The sequence below is a fragment of the Labrus bergylta genome, chromosome 12, assembly GCF_963930695.1.
Source record: "Labrus bergylta chromosome 12, fLabBer1.1, whole genome shotgun sequence".
NCBI lineage: Eukaryota > Metazoa > Chordata > Actinopteri > Labriformes > Labridae > Labrus > Labrus bergylta.
The window spans coordinates 13,024,762-13,050,998 of NC_089206.1; the positions used below are offsets into that span (position 1 = coordinate 13,024,762).

The 26,237-nt window shown below is 41.1% G+C and overlaps 1 protein-coding gene across 2 annotated transcripts; it reads left to right on the forward strand.

Moving 5' to 3' along the window:
- LOC109980988 (fibulin-2-like) lies at window positions 1-25,914 on the forward strand. 2 transcript variants are annotated; one of them, XM_020629589.3, is made up of 17 exons: window positions 1-105; window positions 2,374-3,836; window positions 11,672-11,786; window positions 12,179-12,305; window positions 13,761-13,962; window positions 14,752-14,958; window positions 15,698-15,808; window positions 16,366-16,467; window positions 17,259-17,390; window positions 20,316-20,453; window positions 21,203-21,343; window positions 22,284-22,412; window positions 22,971-23,096; window positions 23,455-23,571; window positions 23,682-23,810; window positions 24,198-24,321; window positions 24,774-25,914. In XM_020629589.3, exons 2-17 carry the CDS (start codon window positions 2,489-2,491, stop codon window positions 25,129-25,131), a joined length of 3,606 nt encoding a protein of 1,201 aa, XP_020485245.2. In that variant the 5' UTR covers window positions 1-105; window positions 2,374-2,488; the 3' UTR covers window positions 25,132-25,914. The 2 variants fall into 2 exon arrangements, with proteins under 2 accessions (XP_020485245.2, XP_065817282.1); XM_065961210.1 differs by lacking the exon at window positions 1-105 and adding an exon at window positions 754-772.
- The last annotated feature ends 323 nt before the right edge of the window (window positions 25,915-26,237 follow it).

Sequence of the window (26,237 nt, forward strand, 5' to 3'; positions counted from 1 at the left end):
CGAGGACGCTGGATTTCCAGCCTCCACAGCCGGAGACAGGGACACAAACTTTACACGCAAGTTGCCTTCAGGAGCAGACCAACGCTGCGAGGTCAGAGACGCAAGGTAGGCAAGAGTTGTTGTTTTTTTTATGGATGAAAATAGACGATGTCGTTGATGACCCGCTAGTTTTCATTGAACTATTCCCAATGCGCAACAAGTGCGTGCAGATCTGCTCACCTCGATGATTGAAAATACTGTCATGTTTTAAGCTTTGTATGATTGACATGTTGGTCTAAATCTACAGGTTCTGGTCGTAAATCGTTGATAAGTTACCGTTTTAATGCTAAAACAATCTAAAGTTCTGAAGTTAGTTTTTATTTTTGTTCAACTCGAAAACAAAAATAACTTAGTGGAAATTATCCCTGCAAATCCTGCTATCATTCTCAATGGGACAGCGAAGTGTGTAGGCTACTGTTTAGTCAACGACCAAAACTCTTGAATTATTCCGATGTTATTGAAAAATTGCGTGAATTAAGTTTTAGTGTTCGCTTGTGATTCCAGTAGCCTAATTAATAATAATAATAATAATAATAATAATAATAATTAATAGTCGAGAGAAAGCGATGGTTGCGCGTAACAATGTGCACGCGCGCATGCAGGTCACAGTAAGCAAAAGGATAAAGGTCACTTTTTGGCCACTGGCACTTAGTCGCTGTTTGATATGATTTGTAGGACATTGCATAACAAACGAGGCAGCAGATTAACAGACAGAAGCTCTATAAGGCCTATGGTGAGTTTCACGCTCAGTTAATCAATGCTTTTTGTATTTTCAATATTTAGCTTCATTTAAAAAAAAAAAAAAAGTTTTTTAAACACACAGAATTGGGTTTTGGTGCATTTAGTGTTGAGTTGAACACGCCAAAGCAGAGGGCCATGTGTCTGTTATTATAGGCTGGAAGATCTGGTTAAAAGATTTGGTACCAGCTGAAGATTTTTTTTTTTCTGAAAGAAGACTGCTGTTTTGGATGTCATAACAATTTGAAATGCTCATATATTTTATATATAGATATAATTATGCAAATATATTAGCTCAGCGCATAGGCTGTAATAAGCTATCAAACTGTGCACTGGCAGTCAGGCAGATAGACTTTAGCTAAACAGAAAGCAGGTTCCCATGTCTCTTTATTTTCTCACACAATCCAGTGCAAGTTATGTATGTTTCTGCTGAAGAAAAAAAGTAATCTGTAAATGTCTGCTATCATTTGCTACCCCTACTTTGCTGGGAATTTACTCCAAGGACATGCAGTTTGGGAAAATGTGATAAGAAAACAAGCAGTGAAAGGGCACCACTGAAAATGCTTCAGCAAGAAATGTCTCAAACTAGTTCATTATGCAAAACAATTTTAGATTCAGTCTCTCATTTTGAACAGGATTCTTCTTGCAGTTGAGCTTGGCAAAACTGCAAGAAGGGAGGAATAACAGGAAAAGTGAAATAGAAAACACCTGGTTTTCAATATGATCTCTGATTTGGAGTCACATCACTTACTCACAGGATCAAGTTGGTCATATTCCGATTTCATGGGATCATGCTGCCTCTGAAGAATATCAAATTTTGATCCACACTTCACATTCAGGACAATAGGTCATCTTTTTCTTCTGCTATAGTTTGCACAATTGCAGTTGTGTGTCATCCCTTCAAAAGCATGGTTCATGCTCCAACAGCTAAAGGCAAGAATTAACTATGGGCTAAAATAACCACACAGTATTTGCACGAAATGTCCATCATACAACAGCTTTTTTGATGATTACTCAGAGAAAAATCAAGGCAATGTTTTATTTTTATTCATTTTTGCTCCATAAAAGCTTATCTTTGTTATTTCAACAAGAACTGATCATTTCTCTGAGACTATTATTGCGCCTATTTCCAAAGTCAACCTTCCTGTTGCCCATATTTCCATTTGCAATCAAATATAAACCACAGCTTTCATCTCCTGTGGCGGCAAAAGAATGGGGATGGAAAAATATACATTCTACATGTTGTCACATTAAAGCAGACAGGTTTTTTTTTAAAGATTTATTTTTGGGCTTTTTGTGCCTTTTATTTGAGAGATAGGACAGTGGATAGAGTTGGAAATCAGGGAGACAGAGAGTGTGGAATGACATGCGGGAAAAGAGCCACAGGTTGGATTTGAACCTGAGCCACCTGCTTGGAAGACTACAGCCTCCATACATGGGGTGCGCGCACTAACCACTGTGCCACCAGCACCCCAGCAGGCAGGTTGGAAAACAGGCGACTATAACTGTACAAGTTACCCAAAATAACAGTTGTGCTGAATGCTAGACAACTTTTGCACTATGAAATATTAATTTAACCACTGTTTACCTTCACAGGCCCAAAGACATTTGTATTTTTTTCTCATCTGGAATACAATTTTGCCTGAAGAGAGAGTTAATTGAAGACTGCATTTGAGATTACATTTTTTTTTTTTAACCTTTTCATGCAAAAATGGACATTCAGAGGGTTATATTATTTTTATGCTGGATGACTCTGTGCATGGATACCTGTTTGAGCCAGAAAGACTGCACGGGTGTGGACTGTCCTACTCAGCATGACTGCATTGAAACTGTCCTAAATGAAGGTGCCTGCTGTCCCACCTGTACACGAAAGGGCTGCACCTGTGAGGGTTACCAGTACTACGACTGTGTCCAAGCAGGCTTCCGGAGAGGGAAAGTCCCAGAGGGGGAATCTTACTTTGTGGATTTTGGAAGCACCGAATGCTCCTGTCCGCAGGGAGGGGGGAAGATAAGCTGCCATTTTATCCCATGTCCTGAAATTTCCCCCAACTGCATTGATATTTCACAACCTGCAGATGGATGTCCTCAATGTATACGGATTGGCTGCACCCATGGCAACAAGAAGTATGAGGCAGGACACTCCTTTAACATAAATAAATGCCAGGTTTGCCACTGTCCAAATGAAGGTGGAAGGTTAATGTGTTCACCGATCCCGGGCTGCGACCTTCGCAGTTCTAATAAGCCTGCACGAGTGACCACCACGGGGAACAACAACCCTCTGAGAGACATTAACAGTCGTCATGACAGGCAACAAACGACTCCAGTTGGACCATTTTCCAAGCTGGCACTGGGAAACACTCTACCACTGTACAAGCAGGACCCACCCAGTTTTGGCAGAGGAGATTATGACTACACTCTGGCAAGACCAACGTCTTCCACTATCCAAGATTTGGCTCAACCGCTGGAATCTACTACAGCACCACCAGCTTACCCAGAGTCAAGCTCCACTTCCTTTGGCTCCCCTGATTACAGAAGACAGGAGCTAAGAGGTACATGGAAAAGCCTTCATCCAGAGAGGAGCAGTGAGGCTGAGGTCACACATGACATGGATCCAACCACTATAGGGGCTCAGAGCGAAACAGCAACGTCACTAACAACAACAACCACACAGAGAGGGACCACAGAGAACCAACAGGATGTTAGTGAAAGGACCATAAGGCATAATGGTGACAGAAGCAAAGCTGCTCCAAACAATCTAAAAGACACAGCTTACACTGCCCGTACAAACAAGGGGGCCAGACACTCTGGCAATCACAAACATAGGAGTCACACAGGAAGTCATGGAGGCACTCATGCTGCTGGCCTTAAGGAGCAAGAAAAAGTGACATTGGAACAGAGGCAGTCGCCCAGTACAGAGGAGAAAGGAATATACCCGACAATACAGTTCAGTCCTACCAGCAGAGCTCCAGTCAGGATGAAGGAGGATAGGGAGCAGCCTCAAAGACAACCTCAAACCCTCCACAACTACCACTCCCAAGGGGCAGAGGAAGACACTGAATGTAAGTAAGAATATTAAAAGAGTTTCAGGCTATTCTAATGTCTTATTATCCACCATATCCTAATCCTTTTGGGTGGAATTAACTGTCAAAAAAACAGTTGAATCTAATATAATTTTGATGCATGAGATGTTTTGTATTATTCAATGGCTACACAAAAATTCATCCTGGTGTGAAGATTTATTGTTGACCCAGTTGACACGGACTGTGCTACATTTTACACATAAATATAGCATAAATCCAGTATATCCTCTTTAAATATTTAGTTACATCATGTTTACATGGACGGTCTGGCCGGCTCATTCCCTTGAGTATAAAAGCTGTTTAAGTGAGGGACTAGAGAAAAGAAGAATAACATACTGTGTAAATTTACATGCAAATTGAAGCTACGAGCAAGCAAAAGAGCGCTATACCATTAGCCTGCTAACACAACAATGCAGCTCAAAGGGCCTTGCAGTTAGTGGCTTAATTATGGTGCATTCCACTTTGATAACTCCTTGGTGCAAACGCGAGGGGAGAGGGGTTGGAGGTGTGTCGCTGTAGGAGAGCGGAGGATTCAGTGTGGCGGACGTGTCTCCAAACAGCAGTTTGTTTTGGTTTCATGCTGGTGCTCAAGGGCGACATCTGCTGGATCACACATTCTTCCTTTTAAATAGTCCTAACCTGACAATAACTATACCATCCTTATTAATCAGCTACTGGAAAAAAAAATCGGATGGTTAAAATCCAGCAGGAAATTGCCTCACATTCAGCCATTTCTGAGTTAAATTGAAGGTTAGCTTGAAAGTTTGGCTGAAGGCTTACATTACTGTTTGATAGTTTTATTTAATAGGCTTAGAAAGGCAGAAATATGTGAGAGTTATGCAAGCTATCTAGCGGATAAATGCAAAGATAAAACTTTCTAGGTGACGGTATGTTAACCCGGAGGTGGCTCAATGCTAACATTAGCGTTTGATATTTTAGTTGAGAGGCGTTAAATTAGCTTTAGGTAATGCTAGCTAGGAAGTGGTTGAATTCGAATGGTAGCTGTTTTATGATGGTAGCTAATGGATGACCATTACATCAAACAGCACTTCAGCGTGTCAACCTGCTTGTATTATCAAAGGGAAAAGGCCCCCATTTGACTATCCATGTGTTAGGCCCTTTCTCTTTCAGAAGATTGTTTCCTTTTCTAACATCCTGCCTTTTGAGAAATTCATAATCACTTCATTCAGACTGGCAGCGGTCCTGAAAAAAACAATTGGAAAGTGGAAAGTTTGTTTTCCCATGATAGCATTATCCACCTTCGTCAGAAGACAAAAGAACCATACTTAGTATGTACTCATTTTCATGCATTTAGATTGAGAGATTCCTATATTTATTTCTCTAGAGGTTTGTAAATAGCGTGTAATACAAAGCCAGGTGCCACATTTACATTATTATGCTTCCAATATATCTGATAAAGCTCAATATTGCAATTTCTCTCCCTGCATCCTCCTGTGAGAAATGCCTCCCGTCTGTATCCATCATGAGATTATCAGTATGTACTGAAACAGGTCAGATCCCCTTCAGGGCAAACAGGCCAATCTGCTGTTAGAGAGAGAGAGAGGGAGAGAGAGAGAGAGAGAGAGCAGATGATGAAGTGATAACAAGGATGTCTACAAGATGAGAAACACTGCAATGGAAAATATGAGAAAAACACCATGTCTTATTCCAAAATGTGAAGTAAGGTTACATACAGTAAATTCAATTAAAAGTTAATATATTCTTAATCAAATACAATGTTATAAAACAACCAAGCTCTGCATTGCTGTAGCTTTAAGGAATAATGGGATTTTATGCAGTCCCATAACTGTTAATGATTAAAAAAACTTGCGGCCTAGGGAAGAGTAATTAGATCATAACCTCCCCACACATTATGACTTTATTGCTCAGAGTTGTCTCACTATATTCCATTTTCCCTATTAATCTAAATTATAGATGAGTGAAGTGTATTAGCCTTGTCATTCCATCCTTATAACCATCTCAGTGAATTCATTACTAGAAAAACTTTGATCAGGATCCTGAGATATTCTCAGTGTTTTGTCCAACCAACCACAGTCTGAAGGTGTGTGGTTAACCTGCTTAACAACACTATGGTTTTTGTTGAGACCTGTCAGGACTTTTCTTTCCTTTCAGCACCGGGCCCCCATAGGTATGTATACTACATGCTGAGTGGATGTGTGAGGTGCTTCTGTGTGAGCTGCAGGAGTACCTGCCAGGTTCATTGGTCAGCATAAAGATGGAAAATATTGGTCAGAAATAGACATTTTGTTCTTTCTGTGTCAAATTTTGTTAAGAAAGGTTACATATACGGTCAAGGTTTGGTACCGGTAAATGTGATGCTGTTTGTGAACTCCATTATTAAAAACTTTCAAATTCACTCAGGGAAAAAGTGATATTTTCTTTTACTGACTAGCTCAGAAGTTTTCCAATCAGTCTGTAAGTGCATTATAGGATGAAGTTCAGCTTTTCAGATGTGAACGGAAGAGAGTTAAAGTTGAATTAAGAGCGTTTTTGTCCTGGGTTAAGGAGCTTAGACTAGCTGGCCTGGTTTGTAGGATGGAATGAAACTGTGAGGGTTCACTGGCGGAGGTCATCGGACTGAGGGAAGATATCCAGAGCGGTGACATGTTGAAGCACACACAGGAAAAAAAACAGCAGATAAGAGTCTTTACTAATGCTTGTTGTCAGTGCCATTATCAGAGAATGCCAGAGTTATTTGGAGAGAAAAAACAAAGCATGCACAACAAGAGCACAAGCATTTTAACATAAACAGGCTTCCATTTGTAGTGGAACACAGCCCAAGATTTTTTTTCTCTTTCAGTCAATAACTCTTGCTCGTTTGCCCCCTCTGTTTCCAACCAAACGCTGTGTGCTCAGAGGGGGGATGGGATTGTTTGGGCTTTTTTTGATGCCGGTGCTGGACCTGGTATAGGATTTCTTTGGGGGTTGTACCTGTGAGCAGCATAATACCCATGTGATGAATGAAAGCACTGTTGTGGCTTGATTGCCAGACGCTGCTCACTGTTCCCACATGAGCCGCCGTGATTACCCTTCTCCTGTTGGTTTTCCAATCCTCCCAGTAATCGCTTCATCTAAAGCACACCTCCACATGTTCTCCTCTCAGTTACTTCGCTTCTTACTTTACCACACCAACTACAATGTTGAACTGAACTGGAAGAGTTTTTGTTTTTAACCAACAGTACTGTCACAACATGCTGCATATAGGAGTGGGTTGAGCAGATGTATTATTTTCCTCAGGATGAGAGGAGACGGTGGATTCCATAGCTGGCCATGTGAGAGTAGTACCACTACCACCAGTGTCATGCTGAGTGTGAAGAAGATAGCTCATCCTAGCCAATCAAGGGTGCCTTCCAGGTCATTTCCTGGAATTTTTGGCGTATCTCCCACTCCTAAACATGTCCTTACTGAAAAACCACCTCATCCACTTGTTACCCATGCTTACAAATTAAAATAAACACATGTTCCAAATGCAGGAAACCACTCATAAAAGAAACCCACAGTTCTGTGATGAATGTAACCAAATAACAGATCTGCAGCTTGTGCACATCTGCAATTCTGGCAATGCACAGCTATCAACAGATGTTTTTTTGTGATGAGAAATTAGCAATTTCTTAATTTGTTCTCCTCCTAATATGAATACAGTGAATAAAACGCTTCTAATGCCCACACAATAAAAAAACGTTCAGTGTCTTGTCCTAAGGTGAATTACAAAATGAATCTTAGTTTATTGATCTTACAAGATCTTTTTCACAATGACATTATATTTTATTGCTTTAAAGACTCAAGTTTATGAATACATTAATGCAACAACCTCTTTAAATGAAAACAATATTATAGTTATTATGTAATAATGAGAAACTTTTACGGTGTAATGGTACATTTCTTATTTTTACCATTTTGACTCTGTGGTGAGCCTTTAGCATAACATGTTAAATGCCTAATAATGTCTTGTGAATATAAAGGTTTCTGTTGCAGAAAAACTGCTACTGGTACTGTTAATGAGATTTTGAAGCCTTAAAACCAGCCAATTAGAGTGTTATTTTGTCCATCAGTTCCAAAATCAGGATTTGGATGGATTTCCTCTGGCAAGAAATTAGCAGATTTCCTGTGTTCTGCTCCATGAACATACCTTTGAATATATAAGACATAGTATGGCAACAAGAAAGTGGTTCAAATTACAGGACTTTGGAGGCTATTTGGTCAGAGGCATGCAAGGGAATATGCTTAACCAATTTAATATGCCAAAAGAAAAAGAGGATCGCTGAAGATGATGTTGCATTTCTGAAACTTCACTGAATATCACTGGTGTGTCAAAGACATGTGTGCTACTTTTAGGAAACACAAACTTCAAGTCACAATAATTCAGTAGGTCCCAGTGGTGTGTACTTAAGTGTTCCAGCAGGTTATTTAACAACAAGGAGGTATAATTGGATTAGAGGTTCCTTTATGAAACCATAGAGGCAAGCCCTATGAGCTCACATCAACTAACTTTAACCCTGCTTAACACTACAAAAAGATGCCTCACATGACATTTGGCTCACAGTCTCAGGGAGATTAAGTTGTCAATAACTGAAACCTGAATTGGCCGTTTTTGAAGATGATGTCATGGTGACAGTAGGGGGGACCCTCCCTGTTATGTCACAGCCAGCTGTTCTCGGACACTGATTATGTGTTTCAACAGACACGATATCTCATGTTGTAGGTGAGAAGAACGCTGTCACGCCCTCCTCAGCTTCACACAGGTCGGCATGCGCACATATAGACACACACAAATACATGCTTAAAGCTTTAATCATCAATCATCTGACATGTTCATGTTTGTATGTCATGGGCCCTTAGCATGTGCTGTTATTCACATAGTTGGTCCTGTTCTTCCCAGCCCACCTGTGTTGTAAATCACTGCCAAGTCCACGAGCGTAAAGACACATGAGCCTTGATTGGTGGCAGCTCACTGCTTTATGACACCTTCAGACATGTTCAGAGTTGCCCTTTTTGGTTGTTATTCTGGCTCCATATTTTGGGGAGTGTGATATCACCAGTTTTGGCTTTGGACAAAAGCAAAGCATCTGGTGTCAATACTTCAAATGACCAAATATGATTACAGACCTGGAACAGAGAGATGCTACAACTTTCAAGTGTATTTTTTTTTTACATCTCCATTGTGCAAGCGCAACAAATCAACTTGACTAATTACTGAATGCAACAAGTTGTGATCCTGGCTTAATTAGAAGGTCTGTCACAGTGACAGAAAGAGGCCGGGTTTGACTCCGATATTGCTCAGCTAAAGCATAAAGCAATGAACCACCAGAGTCATTCATCCATGTATGCGTTTTGGGGGGGGGGGGGGGGGGGGGGGTGAACTGATTCCACCTGAAGAAAATGAATGGAGTGAATAATTATACCTCTGTCTTTTAATATACATTCAGTAAAGTTCAAAGGGACTGGTTCAGCTACATGGCTGGCACAGATTCTGTAGGGATATATCAAAGCGTTGTTGTGCCTGCAAGGTTTTGATTTTCTCATTTCTAAACCTTTAAATCATGCACACTGCGGCAGTAGCTGGTTCCATCCTGAGTAATTGCCTTGGTCTTGTTATGTACAAGAAAGTCAAGGAGAGATATTTGGACAAAATAAAGTGGATGTAGAAGTTTAAATGCCAGATTGACCTTGTGAACTCTCAGATATCTGTGCAGAGCTTAATCTGTTTAGAATTGCAATAAGGTTGCTGCTTGGCCATTCCTCTGTGTGACCTCCACATTTAAGGTTTTTAACACACTGGAACACACCATGCTATGAGAGGCTAATCAACTTTAAAAGATTATTTGTGTGATTTTAGCTGCACCAGTAGTGTGGTTCATGAATGTCCCTCTGTGGGATAGTAAGTTGGCCAATAACTCTTGGCCAGAATGAAAGTTCTGTTTCTGTTTAATTTCACTTAACTTGATTAAACCGAAATAAATTCAGACAATTGTCTAGTCTAAAGGTCACAATACAAAAAGCTCAGAAAACTGTCAAAAGTGAGCTCACTTTATTAAACACATAGCACTGTCCAAAACCATATTGTCTGTAGCCTATTCAATTGCTATTTGAAACAATGTGATGTGCACTCTGCAATTAATTGATGTCAGATTGGATTGCTTAGTGTGGCTAACGTCAGTGTTAGCACCATGAGCCAGGTTTTACGCAACATGCATGTGGTTTTGCATTCTTCTTGTCACTACTTGTGCTATTAGCTTTCTGTCCACTGCAGGTTTACACCCAGGCATAAAGCGAGAAGAGCACGGCCATTAACCGTAACTACAGCCATGGCTAATGGCGGGTGGCTTCATTACCGTTTCGACACATTTTAAGGTTCAAGGTTCAAGGTTGTCTTTATTATCCCAGCAGTAAAACATACGTACATACATCCAACCACCAATCAACATACAACATAAAAAGACAGTAAAAAGTAAAAGTCCAATGGACAATACTTACCACTGATACAAATAAAAGGCTTAATAGCAAACACCATTAGTCTTTTAAAAAGGCAATGGCAGCAGGGACATGTGAGTCGTTACTGTCATCGTTAATGACATTTATCAAAAATATTGAGCATTAGTTAAACCAACCAATAATTCTGGTTCCCACTAGCGAGAGGCAATGTTTTGTCTGTTGATTATTATGTCAACTAATCCACACATCCATAATCACAACCAGCAGATTCATTATTTTATGTTGTAGTGAAATGGCTTATTAAATACTGTATGCTTAGACACATCATTTGCCCAATACTTTGGTTTATAAATACAACATTTTCCTCCACTTCAGCTGTACTTGTGTTCAGAGCCAATGTGCATAATTATGTTATGCTAACATGCTTCACTCAATAAGTGAACATGGAGAAAATATCTGCAGAACATTAATACTCACATTTTTCATTATTTGCATGTTAGCATGCTAAAATTAGCATTCAGCTCACAGTAGCTGCTATAGTTTTAGGCTCCCGTAAACATGTTTTCCATTATTTTTATGATATTTCTCCTGAGCCATAGTTGGAAATTAAACATCTCCTTCGCAACAAATCTACAGTATCAACCAATCTGGGAAAACAATATACTTTGTGTAGTTTGTTCTTTTACTCTATTTTAACAATTATGTAAAACATTATCATGAATAACTTTAATTCAGTGGTCTACATCTGAAATCAGATTTTATTAAGTTGAAATAGAAACATTCAAACATTCAACTTATTTCCTGCTGTAAACACTTTCAATAGCAAAAATATACCAATTAGTTTTGTGTTCTTCGCACAAAATAAGTCATATTCTGACCTGTGTGTTTTTGGTGAAGGTATGAATGTCACGAGTTTTTCCTTCTACAGTAATGTAGGGGCCACAAATCAAAGCAGGAATGCACTGCCTTGTTATTGAAGGAACACATGTACATTTTCCCAGTAAACTGGATAATGTGTTTTTTTCACCCTGTCTGCTCCCTGACCCAGTTTTAAAAGTGCTAATTTGTCACTTGTTCACTCTACCCTTCTTCTGATTCGCCAGGATGTAACCATTTTACTCAGAGGCTGATGTTTTAAAGAGGTTTGAATTTCATACTGGTCCCTGCCAATGAAAGTGAGAGCAGAGTCAAAAAGTCTGAAATAAAAAAAAAAACACACAACTTGTAATCGCTATTTTCAGCATGTAGTCACTAAAAGCAGCTGAATTGGCATTGTGGCTGTTGCTTCATGTGATCTCTGTGAAACACTGTCTGTACAGAGCGGGATAACTCTGGAACTGGGTGTTGATGTTTCATTATAGTGTCTGCTGAGGAGCTAGTGACGACCTGCTGTGAGACAGGAGAGAAATGGGCTTCAGCTAATGGTCACTGCAACAACATGGAACCACCCACAAGAGACAGGCTCTTCAACTGCTGGTAAGGCCATTGTTAAACGCCCAGTCATGTCTTTTAGCTCTGCAGACTGTAAATCATCTTGATGTGTAAATTAAGGCTGTTTCACTGCGTCATTGGACTTACCAACAAGGTTATCCTAAGATGACTTTGTAAAATGACAGTATGATGAAGAAATGTTGTTGTAATGGGATATTTTCTTTAAAGATTAATCATTTCGGTTTCTACTTTTTGGAAACACTGACCGGCAAATCACTTTGATCTTATTTTTCCCTTTAATTGGACTTAGGGTTAGGAAAATTCAAAGCACGGCACTGTTGGGAAAACAGCCAGCCCACTTGTTGTTGCTGTAGGGCCACGGTTGCAGTCCAAAAACACTTGTGCAGACCTCTCCCCTGTGTGCTTTTCTCTGCCAGGACTGCCCAACAACAGTGCTGCCTCGGGTCCCTGAGAGAAAGTCGGTGTTTGACCGGAATAAATGCAGCCAGAGCGGGAAACACGTGCCGCGATGCCAACGATAAATGTGGGATTGATTCCTACAAGGCAAGTATTTGTGATCAGACAGAAAAGGGCAAGCATAGTTCACTAGATTCGCAGTCACATTTAATGACATTGTAAACTTCCAATTAAGCCTAATACAGGCTAAATTAGTCATTGATAAATGAATTTGTTACAGCAGGATTGAAAACTCGTGTGCAAGGCACTAGTCTGTAGCCAGAGTCTCTCTGAAGCATTTAAGTGCATTTATCTCAGATATCTCCTGTAAGTTTTACTACTGTAGTGCAAATTCCCTGTCATTCAATTAGCTTATTTAATTAAGACAAAGTGAATTATGGCTAATTACATCTGAAGATCCCCACAGCCAGTAAGTTTACATTTCTGTCTTCAAAGTATCAGTAAATGGAATAGTTAGATGTCATTTGTGTGGCCTCTCTGAAATTGTGTAACTATCGGCTGATAATTGATGTGGTAAAGCAGAAGCAGCGGCACACATAAGACTCATATTGCGGCTGATGAGGGTCAAGTTCTGGGGGTTGTGAATCTCCACCCTGTTGGTCGAGATTCTCAAAGCCATTTATTTGCCTTCTGACCTCTGTGTAGATGGATACTTACCTACCTGCCCAGAGGCCCCCAAACAGCATGGGGCCATTATCGACCGTATGCTGCAGTTCTGCTGTTTAATATCGCCTTTCACCACCTTTCTGGAAGACCCCTGTAGATTTAGTGATATTAGGCCATCTACAGTCACTGCACATCACAGTGGTCATTACTGTAGTTTAATGTTTCACTCTGCTCCCACTGCACTCTTAAGTGGTGATTTTTTTTTAGATATAGAGGGAAACAGAGGGAAAGGTGGTGAGCAAAGGCAGAGTGGCTCCAAATACATGCTTTTAAGTGGCGTAGTAAAATTTGACGGGACTTCGAGTCTATCAGCCAGCTAGCAGCTTTGTGAGCAAGTTAGTCTCTGTAGACCTAGTCCTTTGAGCTAAGTGCTGATGTGCTTATTGTCTTTGGTGGTGATAGTTTCCTTTTCTCAAATCTCAGTTTTATCGTGCTAATTTTTTCATTGAGCACTGAATTCAGAGTACCTCCAATGGTAATCTCATTACTTGTACATGTATTATGTTGCTTTTTCAGTCTCATTGTGTCACTTGAAGTAAATTGAAAGGATCAGAAAAGTAACCGAGTACATTTACTCAACTCATTTTACTTCAACTTCAGTGTGATTAAAAGGCTAAATGAAGCATTTACACGACGATGCTTTTCGATAACTTTATCAAAAAGATAACAGCAATCCATCCAATACAAAGTTAAAATGAATTGTGGGGTTCAATCAACACATTTTATGTACAGATTATGAGTCAATAAAAACTGTAATGTGAATGTTATATTTCTCATGAAATTCATTTGGAATTGTTTTCGAAGTACAGCAGCTACTCTAAAAAAACAACATGATACATGACTGCCTTTGTAAAGACTGATTGCATGACCTTGCAGGAGTGCTGTGACTGCTGTTCTCTGGGGCTGCAGTTCCGCAGAGAGGGGCACAACTGTGAAGCCCACCAGTACATGGGCTTCCACTGCAGACACGTCTTTCTAACCTGCTGCGAGGGGGAGGGGAGCAGGGCTGGGAGTCAAGATGGTTGGCACTCTGTTAGAGAGAGGACCGCTGTCAACCCCACTGCGCCGCCAAAAAAAGGTACTGTCAACAAATATCTGCACACACAGATACACAAGCAAAATAATGTGAAGGGGGGGGGGGTGCGGGGGTGGTTGGGTTGGGACATGTTATGCACACAATTTCAAATGCCAGGGGAAAAGTCCAGACTTCAAACCAAAGACAATCAATTTTCTTTTTTACTTGCTGTTAAAAGGAAGCATGGTAGTAAGTTCCCTTGACCCTGATGAGAAATGGTTCCCCTCATTGGCCTCCCAGGCCGAAGTATAACGGCCCAGATCACCCTGTACTGCAATTCTAAGAGATCTAGAGCCTGTCTGACTCTGTTTCTCTGGCACTGAATTAAATCTTTTTGTGATAGTAGGTGATACTTGTTTTACACTGGTTGGTTTGGATATTAAAAGCTTGAAGATTTATTGTTGTTTTCCTCTTTTATGTACTCTATTTCATGTCATGAAAACATCTTTTCCAATCCATCTTCAGCATATTATTATATTATAAATAAACCAAGGGATCCTCCTTGTAAAGCAAATGCCATGTAATACAAAAACAAAGACACACAGACTGACATGAAGATACCTTAAAATACTGTGACTTATTTTATTGTAACTGGGATTGAAGCAATGTTTGAATCTTGTTTTGCTGTATTTGTGTTTTTAAAAGCCCAGCCATGGGGCAGCAATCCAGTCCTGTTAATAATGTTATAATAATATTATTATATGATAATAACATGATGAATTGGCATGGGTTTCTGGCTGTATAATTATAATTAAAAGAGAGAACAACAGCTCCACTATCTGTGTGTCGTAGTATCTGACAGTCCCTACCCTAAAGAGGCATTCTCCATCGGTGGGGAGCAGGACGGGGAGAATGCGGTGGAGGTGGAGGACATGGACGAGTGCCTGATATATGAGGGCAACATCTGCCACCAGAGATGTATCAACACGCCAGGCTCTTTCCGGTGCGAGTGCTTCCCTGGATACGTGTTTCAGGAGGATGCTTTCACTTGTGCCCAAGGTAAAGTGAAGACCACCAGTGATGTTTTGTCAGCACACATTTCCACTCATGATGCCAGAGCACAGGAAGTGTGTGCCATTTGCTCTTTGATATAAGGTTTATAGCTTGCGTTCCTGTCAGGAAGACCCCGTTTGATATAATTTGTCTACACATCCACAGTGTATTATTTTCCTGCTCTGTGCGGGCTTCTTCCTGTCTGCAAGGCCTGATACTGCCTAATAATAGTTATTGTAATCACACACCAACATCCCTTTCCTGGACAGCAATGCTAAGGTAATCACATCTCTGCTCTTGTCAAAAAAGCTTTCAGCGTTTTCACAGTCTGAAAAACCATGCTTTCTGGGTAAACTGATTGTCTGCTCAGTTAAAAAATATTTCCATGTAATGCTGTGGACGTTTCTGCAGTGCAGTGCACCAGACTTGAATCAACAGTTGCTTTTGCCTACATGAGCCTGTCCCAACAGGATTCTAATGCCAGAGCGCCCCGCAAATTACAGTGAAGGATGGGGCTCACTAATAAAACCGAACGTTTGTCTGCGGGCAGTGTTTTTTTCCTGTCTCACAGTCATAGCTGTCACAACTTTCATCTGTAGCTACAGGCCTCATATCCTTGAATAAAGATGGAGGAACTACACAAGGTTAAAGCCTCTAACCAAGGCCACAGTTGATGGGGAGGAGGACTTCTTGATTACAGTGTAATTTATCGCTCCTGTGATGTGATTTTTCACGTTCCCTGCAGAGACGACGGACGAGGAGAACAGACTCAAGGAGGACGACAGAGCGGCAGTGGGACCCACTTCAACGCCTCCGCCTTCCACCCAGCCTCCTGTCCCACTCAACCCCTGTGAAGGTTAGAAACATACCACATAATGAGGGAAAGAGGAGCTACAACCAGCACTTTCAGTCTGTCTTACATCTTAGCTGAGACCGGAACATGCATCTTAATGTAGTCGGATGTGTTCAGAGGAGAAGCCAGCGCAGTCGACTAGAGATTGCCATGTTTTTATTCCGATCTCACCCTTTGCACGAAATGTAATTGTGCTTCAAATTTCAAACACAGGCAGTGAGATGGTATCAAAGATTAGTTTGTTTTCAGCATCGGCCACTCATTCTCACCAGTTCCCAATGTCATGATCCTTTCAGGGTCACATTTGTGTTTCTCTTGTTTGGTTTCCATGACACAGGGTGGAGGTCTTTCACATTGTGGGCCAAAAGTAGGAAATGCAATATGACCAGGTCAGGGATCAACCTGGAAACAGGAAATGAGCAAAGACAAATACAGTAAATAAAGTTTTTGTCTCCTATCCAGAGCCATACATATCTCCTCTGTTTCACCCTAAATACTGTTCTTGGGAGTTAAAGTACAGTACTTTTCATTAGACCTGACTGTAAAAATGTTATTTCCAGGCAACAACCCATGTGAGCAACACTGCACCTCAGTGGGGAGAAGGCCACAGTGCTCCTGTTACCCAGGATTCTCCCTGATGGCTGACGGACACTCCTGTGAGGGTAAGGAACCTACATCACTACCGAAGAAGTGCTAACATTTGAAAGACTTTCAAAATTTCTGCTTCTACATATCGGGTTAATTTCCCAGTCAGAGGAGTTTGGTTCCAGTTGAGGTGAGTTTCTTGGCAGTAATTTTTTCTCTGATTAAGTTGTTGTTGGTATTCTTTGGAGATGCAGCCCTAATCCCTTTACTCTCAGCAGCACTCTGTGACGCTGACAAAATATAAAGGCAGACATTCTTCTCATTTTGTCCTTGAACTGAGCCGCAGCCAAGAGGGATTATCTCCACCGTCCTTCCATTATCACAGTATATCTTACTAAACACATGTCATATGTTCCTTCTTTTTCCTCCCAGAAATCTGGTGGACTTTGTGTTTTATCACGAGGCTGATCGGCTCCTGCCCTAAGTTTCTAAGCCGCCTCTCCTCTGGGATGTATCTTTAAGCTAAGCCATAACCGCTGGTCTGTCTCCAGCTTGACAGCAACAGACTGTGGCAGTGTGGCTGATAGGGAATCAGTGTGGTGACAAATTTCTCATTGTGTTGGTTTTATACCCACTGGCCTTGTCTATAATCTCTCCCCCAGAGGAGGGTCCATCCTGTCTCTTTAATCCACCTCTGACTGTGACAGACAGACACCAGCTCGGTCCCTGATCATTTTTGTACACCCACTTGTCTTCTCTTTCTAAAAGATATTCAACCTGCAGCTTCTCCTCTGTACATTCTTATCATTTATTCTCTTTATTCACACTGGCATATTTGTCTTTTTATTCTTTTTTTCTAAACCCCCAGATATAAACGAGTGTTTGTCTGCACATGCCTGCCAGTTGAATGAGCGCTGTGTGAACACTGCCGGGAGTTACATCTGTCAGAGACTGATCACCTGTCCCACCGGACACCAGATCAACAACGACATCTGTGAAGGTACACCGCACCTTATCAGCCTCAAACTATTAACTTCCGCACACAGTGAACACGTTGCAGGAGAGCCGTTGTATTACAGCATGTTCACAATGTAAGGAAAGCACATTGTTCAGGCAAACAATCGCTTTTACCAGCCTGCAGAGTAAGCGTTGAAAATTACAGTATTTTGTTTGTATTCATTTTCCACATCAAGTGATCATCTAATTTCACATGTGAGCACACACACAAAGAGGGATAACAAGAAACGTAACTCTAGAGAGCTATTTTGCTGGTATTTGGTCGCTGTTAACTCTCAGTATGAAGAGCTGCCCGGCCTGCAGTGTGGGTGGTGTCCAACTTTTAGACGCAGTACTAAACCTCCCAATACGTCTCATTATTTCCATGCACCATAAATTGGGCCCTTGCAGAGGTCTCGTTTATAAAGCAGCAGCAGTGTTCAGGAAGAAGGACCCCCTAAGATGGCTTTTGCTTGATGTGCTGTTCGCCGCTGCAGAAGAATTTCTGTGGGCTCAGTAGAGGAGACCCAGCTAATGTGCAGCGGCTCCTGATCTTAAAGAATCTTCAATCAGGCTAAATGAGAATTTAACAAGAAAGTATCTTTAACAGTTAGCCTCAGACCAGAGACTGCTTAACACCATGTTGTGCTACCTATTTCTGCGCCATGGTTTACTAAAGAACTGTAATGAAATCTTCCTTCCTCTCAAATGAAGCAAAGTCCCCAAACTAAGAGAAACTACATTGTATTCCATTCCCTTCTCTAAACACAATGCTCAGTCACAGCTTTTTTTTCATGCATTAATGATGCAAACTTGCATTGATATTCATTATCTTTCTTGAAAGCTTAAGAATCAGATTAATGGTATAGAATAAGTAAATGATTGTCTGATTAGGATAGTGCAACCATAAATTGAATTCAAATTGCATTCAAACACTGATGTAAAATATTTAGCTCGTAGAAAAAACTTGAAATAGGGGCAAACAAGACCAAGATTCCACCACCATGCTGGCCTTTCTGAGGCTTTACTTAGGCTTAGCAGTACTTGAATTGAATTGAATTGAAGGCTAACATTAGCAAAGCAACATGCAAACAATTATAATGCTAACTTGCTGATTCTTAGTGGAGTTCAGCTGCACTAAACATAGAGTACTTCCAAGAGGAAGTTGCAGGAGTTGGTCATAAAGTCAAGATTGGACACTGGAAAAACTACAATCCTTGCAAGTCTGATGGTCTCATTTTTACTCAATTAGGTTACACATGTAATAAATGTAATGTATCTCTCATTGCCACATTGACCTAACAAGTCTAGTAATAGGATAACATTTCTGACAATTTAGCCAGAACATTTTAAAATAAAATAAAATGACACTCGACTGGTAAAAATGACTTGCTGCATTGGCAGATTTTTCTACTTATTATAAGAAATTCAGGCATTTCCTTGTAATATCTTGAAATAAGATGTTTATCTGGACTTGTGAGGTGTGTGTGGCTTATATTCAGTATAATGAGTCAAATTTGTGACCCAGAGTTAGAAAAAAAAGACATGCCTAAGATTTGTGTTTTTGCAGTGGACAGAATATTTGACTCGATGATATTGTGCATCATTTGATGGAAAAACCACTTGTTGAGTTCTGTTTCACTAAAAAGTACAAATCTTGACCTCGTGGTGTGCTGCACAGAAAAAGTCAACAAATCATTATGAATAATCAGCTTGGATTCACAAATTCCTATAATTTATTATGAGTCATTGTTGAGTCATTTCTATCAGAAACAAATTGTTTGTAAGACCTGGAAATATAACAAAGAGTATCATGCTCCATAGAGCGATGACATCAGCATTGCTAAATGACCTAAAAAGGCACAATTTCAATGGGATTTCTGCCAAACGTATCCTGGAAATTACAATATGTAACAATGTGTCTTAGAATATGAAGTGTCAGTGAATTCATTTTGTGGAAAAAGAAAAACCGGCCAAGCGTTCATTGGGTTAAACATACAGCAGGTGGACTCTTTGACCTTTGGAGGTTCCTTGAGCCAGTTGCCTTCACTGCTGATCTCTCACACATTCATCCTTCTTCCTGGCTTTTCTCTCTCTCTCTCTCTTTCTCTCTCTCCCCCCCCTCTCTCTCTCTCTCTCTGACTCTGTTGGTGTCAAGCTCACTCAGCTCCTGCGACTCTGCCAGGCTTGTGTCAGGAGCAAGACTCTCAATCCCTATCTGCTGTTTAGAGACCTATACATATCAGCAGGGCAGCCTGCCAGTGCTTGTTTAGGCTTCTACACAGCAATTACAGTAGTGATACTTTCATCCATTATGCTCACACACATACACATGCACTCATATGTGCACTGCATTTTGTGTGTTTTTGAGGTTGTGATTTCCCTCCAGCTTTGGTTCATACAACACAGCAGATGTGGAAGCCTGATTGACAGGAGGAAAATCCTTAAGTAGACAGGTGTTAGAGGACTCAGGGGGGGATATGTGGAAATGTTAATTCTCACACGGCACGAGGGGACTGCTGCATCGACTTCTGTGGCTTTGACTCATTTGATGTATTCATCAAGTTGAAGTAATAATCTGTCATTCAGGCTGCTCTTATTAAAAAAGAGCAGAGATATAATTCCTCTGCTGTGAAACAATTGTTTTATTCCTGATGAACCTCTATGGAGGATTGACTGGAGAAGCTTTGTGATGGATAAATACCACCAGTGAAAGTTAGTACGTGTGCAATCTGTCCTTTAACCACAGTGCCATCCAGTGGTAAAGGATGGCATTGCATGAATGCATTTTGTTATCTGCACTGTAAGCATGCACGTATGTTACACGTTATTAGACTGATATTATTAAGGTTTGAGTTGTGCTTTATTTGCAATTAACAATTTTGAAGTCTTCATCAGCTCATTTTGTCTTCTTTTTTTCCTTCTTTAGATATCAATGAGTGCGTGCAGCAGAGCCATAACTGTGGACCTGGCTTTGAGTGTGTGAATACCGAGGGTGCGTTCAGGTGCAACCCTAAACCTCAGTGTCCTGTGGGTTTTAACCGAGACACACAGGGAATCTGTAAGGGTAAGAGAAATCACTCTCGTACTAAAACAGAGACAGGATTTTAAATTGTTTAAAATGTAATCCGGTCACTTTTCTTCACCTTTCTTGTTTTATGCTGCATCTAGAAGAAATAATCAGATGCAATGTGTTTGGTGTTCAGTGAGCAATAAGCAAGAAAAGTCTCTCCTGCTTTCTTTACATTAACAATAAGTATTATTTTATGAATTAAGAGATATCCAATCTTATTCAAAGCGCAGAGTTTCACCAAATTTCCTCACTTCTGAATCATAGTCCATGTAGACGCATGGTTGAATGTACTGCAGGTGAATGAGCACGGCTGCAGTGACAGAGGGGTTAAATGCCACACAGACAGGAGATCAGAGAGGCTTGCTGTTAGGGGCTGCAGAGGGGTGGATAAAAGCCAATCCTTCGTCCTCCTCCAGTACAAACTGATGCTGTGGAATTAGGCCCCAGGGGCAGGAACTGGGGCATGTCGAGGCAGCGGATGCTTCTGTAAAAAGAACTGTAAAAGAATTGCTCTGAGAAATTAGAAAATCGGGAAAATGTCAGACACACACGCACAACAAAGTTATACAAGGGACTGTGAGTGTGTGTGATGTGTATTTGCTTTGATACCACAGTGTGGCTAAAGAGCTGCCCTAAGGTCTCTTATGCCCTGTGACTTTGGGTCTTATGTGTTCCTCAGTCCTCATCTCTCTCTCTCTCTCTTTCTCTCTCTCTCTCCCTCTCTCTCTGTTTCTCTGGAGCAGACATTGATGAGTGTGGCGCTTTGGCCCAGGCGTGCAGTCTGGGGTTTAACTGCATCAACACGGTGGGATCGTTCATGTGCCAAAGGAAGATCATATGTAGCCGAGGCTATCATGCCAGTCCTGATGGATCCAGATGTATTGGTAGGATTTATAATTGTCAAGCATGAACAGAGTGTCAAGTGATGAATTAACGTGCAGATACAAAGATACGACCAAGCGGCAAACCTCTAGAGCTGGAAAAATTAAGGAAACGAGGAAGTGCAAAAAACTACACTTTCCAGAGTGTCCACTTGAGGCTTGGCTGCATAATCGAAGGCGTCCCCATAAGATCCAATTTAAAAATGCCCACAATCAATACATTTACAGTGTGGTGCAAAACACGGGATTGTCTAATAAGATTTTCATTGGTAAGAACTGAAAAGAGGATGATTTATGTTACAATCCATCTTTTTTATTTTATTACAGTTAAGAGTCAGCATGCATTTGCATAATAAGGGGTGGGCTTGGTTAACTGACAGGTACTATAAGCACTTTGTAACTGTTTAACAGGAGGCCTAAGGCACACACCTTAGTTTTACTTCTCTGTCTGTTTCTTGATTGATAAGATATATTGATTGGTTAGGTAGAGATAGCAATTTAAATATGGTGACCTCAATGGTTTGGCTTTAAAATCCTTCTTCAGAAACCAATGCTTGACGTCACTGAGACTACATCTATGTTTAATACTGTCTATGGTTATGACACGTGTGTTTGTATTGAAATGTATTACAAATGTAATATTAGGGATAACATATTCAATAAATCTTTAAAAATAATTAAAATTGACAGGGTTAAATTTCACTTTATTCAGATAGGACAGTTGATAGAGTTGGAAACTGTGAAGAGAGCGAGAGAGAGAGAGAGAGAGAGAGAGTGGGAAATGAAATGTAGGAAAGGAGCCCCAGGTCGAACTTGAACCAGGGCCACCCACAGCCAAGGACTACAGCCTCTGTACATGGGGCGTGCAAACTTGACCACTGGTCCACCAGCATTCCAATCATTGTCAGTGTATTTTTCTCTCTCTCAATCATGTGCGGTCCAGACGTGGACGAGTGTCAGAGCAGTCTGCATCGTTGTGGTGAGGGCCAGCTGTGCCACAATCTGCCTGGTTCCTATCGTTGTGAATGTCAGACCGGTTATCAGTACGATTCATTCAGGAGGATGTGTGTAGGTATGTGTGACATTATACACATTTGTTTTCAGACCAAAAAAGTGCAGCTGTTTATACATATGTGTATTAGTTTTCTGCTTATTCCTTCTCTGCCCTATATTTCTTTCTTTTGCTCCTTTGCACTACTGTACAGTCCCCCCTCTTCTCCGCTTGACTACTCTGCTGCTCCTGTTTATTATTCTGCGGCGGGAGAGCTGCTGCTGCTACTTCCCCGGCTTTGCTTTGCAGTAAATCCACTGGGCCGATCACGTCTCCTGCCGCAGAGGATTGGGCTCTGTCCCTGCTGCTGCTGCTGCTGCGGCTGCTGCTCCCTCTGTTTGTGATTCACTGTGTTGTGACTCTCATGATAATGGACTCCACTCAAGTGTTTAGACTATCAGCAGGCAGCTGGTCCCTTCACATCGCACTCTCCTTGACATGCACCAAGACACGCACAGGCATGCACACGTACACGACCCGCTCACGCCTGGTTGGTTGTACTTGCACACATGGGTGCAAACATATAAACGCAACACACACTTACGCAGGGATGATGACACGGCTTCTTCTTCCTCTCAGATGTGAACGAGTGCTGGCGCTACCCAGGCCGCCTGTGTGCCCAGACCTGCGAGAACACCCCAGGCTCATATGAATGCACTTGTACCACTGGTTTCCGCTTATCCGGGGATGGCAAGAACTGCGAAGGTGTGTGTATGTGTATTAATGGGTGTGAGAGTATGTGTGCATCCATGTGTACATGTTGGTGCATGTGCTTGTATGTTTTTTTGTGATTCTGGGGTGTGTTATGCCCGTGTGTGTCTGAGGGGTGGAGATTTCGAGACAAAGGTGATAATAACATCCACGGTGCAGCATGTTGCAGAACAGGGTTTCTAGTTAGTATTAGTGCATTATAACTCTATGTCACTCAATGCCTTCCAGCACAAACCAGTAAAAACATAATTGGCTTAATAACATCATCTTGTTTATATGTTAGGATAAAAACATCGAAAATCCTTTGATCAAGTAAAAGTGACAGTAATGAGCTCTAACCTCTAATCTGCAGATGTGGATGAATGCTTGGCCAGCCCATGCAGTCAGGAGTGTGCCAACATGTACGGTTCCTACCAGTGCTACTGCCGACAGGGCTACTACCTGAGGGAGGATGGGCACACCTGTGAGGGTGAGGCGCGCTCTATTACACATCAAAAACAGCAACCTTATACCGCACTTATATTTGGGCAAATTTGAATGAATCAGTTTCACATGATTTACTCCCTCCATGCCACCCAGACATCGACGAGTGTTCCCAGAGCATCGGCCATCTTTGCACCTATAAGTGTGTGAATGTCCCCGGCAGCTACCAGTGTGCATGTCCTGAATATGGATATACAATGTCTCCAAATGGACGCTCTTGCAGAGGTAACCCCCCCCCCCCACACACACACACCCTCAAATAAAAGACAGAAATAATTGTGTACCAAATTGAATACTGCTCTGAAATAGATTCTGTAAAATTATCTGCATCCATTGAGCTCTACATAAAGTGCAAAGTACTGGTTATGCTCAGATAAATATAATTGGTCCTTTTACAGAGGCTCAGTGATTACACGGGCGATAAAACTTTATTGGCCTAAAAATCTTGTCTTGCTAATTTCAATTTTTACTGGATCAGTTTCTCTCCCCTCCACAAGGACTACTTTTTTTTGTCTTGCAAGTTCCAGCGATGAGCAGGTCTCCTGTGAATAACACATATTTCCTCAGCTCCAGGCGGTAAACCAGCCACTTGTGCATTAATGTGTGTTTTAGATGTTGACGAGTGCACCACGGGGGCCCATAACTGCTCTGTAGCTGAGACCTGCTACAACATCCAAGGAGGGTACCGCTGCCTTTCCCTCGACTGTCCTCCAAACTACCGCAAAGTGTCCGACACGTAAGTCATGCAATCAGTTTTCTGAATGTTCAGCGTGATGCCTCACTGATCTCTTGTCAAAGGCTGACTTGCTTTTATGATTTTGGAAGTCGTACAAAGTTGAATAGGTCTATGAAGGAGTTTGCTTTTACACTTTTTTGAAGATACTTTATTTGATCTCAGATTATCCTAATGAGACAATAAATCCTGTCTTAAAGTCTTTTACTTGTTATGTTAAGCACTTTGGGGCACAGGTTCATCTCAGCTGATAGGGTAGGCGCCCCATGTATAGAGGCTGTTGTCCTTAACGCAGCAGCCTCGGGCTAGACTGCAACCCCACGCCCTTTTCCTGCACGCTTACCCTATTCGTCAGCTGTCATATCAGTAAAGACAGAAGGCCTAAATAATAAGACCCTTTTAACATCAAATACATAAAATGATCTTGCCTTCCCTGTGTCCCCCCCGTACTGTAGTCGCTGTGAGCGGATCAGCTGTCCAGACCACATGGAATGTCAAAACTCTCCTATGAGAATCACCTACTACTACCTCAGCTTTCAGTCCAACATCGTCATCCCTGCACAGATATTCCGCATTGGGCCTTCCCCCGCCTACTCAGGAGACAACGTGATCGTCAGCATCACGCAGGGAAACGAGGAGAACTACTTCAGCACCAGGAAGCTGAACACCTACACGGGCGCCGTTTACCTGCATCGACAGGTTGCGGGTCCGAGGGATTTCTTAATCAATGTGGAGATGAAGCTTTGGAGACAGGGGACGTTTACCACGTTCCAGGCCAGGATCTACGTCTTCATCACAGCCAGCTCACTCTAACAGTTAAGAGATGGACCTTTATCCAGTGGATGAGGATTTTTGATGTCACTATTTAACTGTGTCATAAAGTATACCACTGTCTGCAAGGATCTGTTTGAGTTGTTCATTTTGCTCGAGTTCTGTTTAAGTCCATATAAAAACACAACAGTGTGAGTGGTGGAATATTCAGAAGGAACCTGTTTTCAATGCAATTTCATGAAAACTCTACAATGTCAAACTTAATATACATTACTAATGTATGTATCATTCATTTGATTGTTGCAAAAAATGGAAAAGCAAGCAAGAAGATCCGTCTTTTCAAAAACTCTTTGAAATCTGAATCCAAAGTATTGTCTTTGGAGATACAAAGATATTTATTATGCCTCCAGAATGAACAATTTACCATTGTTATATTTTCTAAGAAGATGTGAGTGAAGCATAAAGGTAGCCTGTAGCTTCTGCCCAGATTTCCTTTTCTCACTGAGGGCCTTGTATCCCACTCTTCTCCTAATATCATCCTGTTATCAGGTGATATGTAATTTGATCTCACTGTGGTGAAAGCAGAAGAAAATACTATGTGGGACTCTCAATTATGGTGCCGGAACAACTTTGTTTCCTTTCCTCTGTACTCTGCTGCTGGTCTTTTTTAGTCTATGAAGTATTTTATATTATGTAATTATATACAGTATTACTCTATATGGGGTATTTTTTGTATCAGATATGTTATGGATGGATGTATCATATTCTTTATGCTAGACACCTATGCTTTAAAATATTTTAGTAAAATATTTTTAAAAATCCCAATGAGCTTCGGTGAGTGTTTCCTTTATCATGAGAAGTGTGAGATGTGTGTGTTTCTTGTTTCTTAAGTGTTTTTTGTTTCTTAATCGTTCAACAAAAATGTCTACTTGTATAAATATGCCCCGATTATTGCTTTAATACAGTCAGTGGAAAGAAATATTCCCAAAGGAAGTTTTTAGTATACATAATCCCTTCCTGTCAAGGCATGTCACAGTAAATATCCATACAGATTTACATACCTGATCGCACCTTGCTAAAGGCTCAACGTGTGCATCTTCCATTAACACAAACACACACACACACACTCACACACACATTTTAATGAT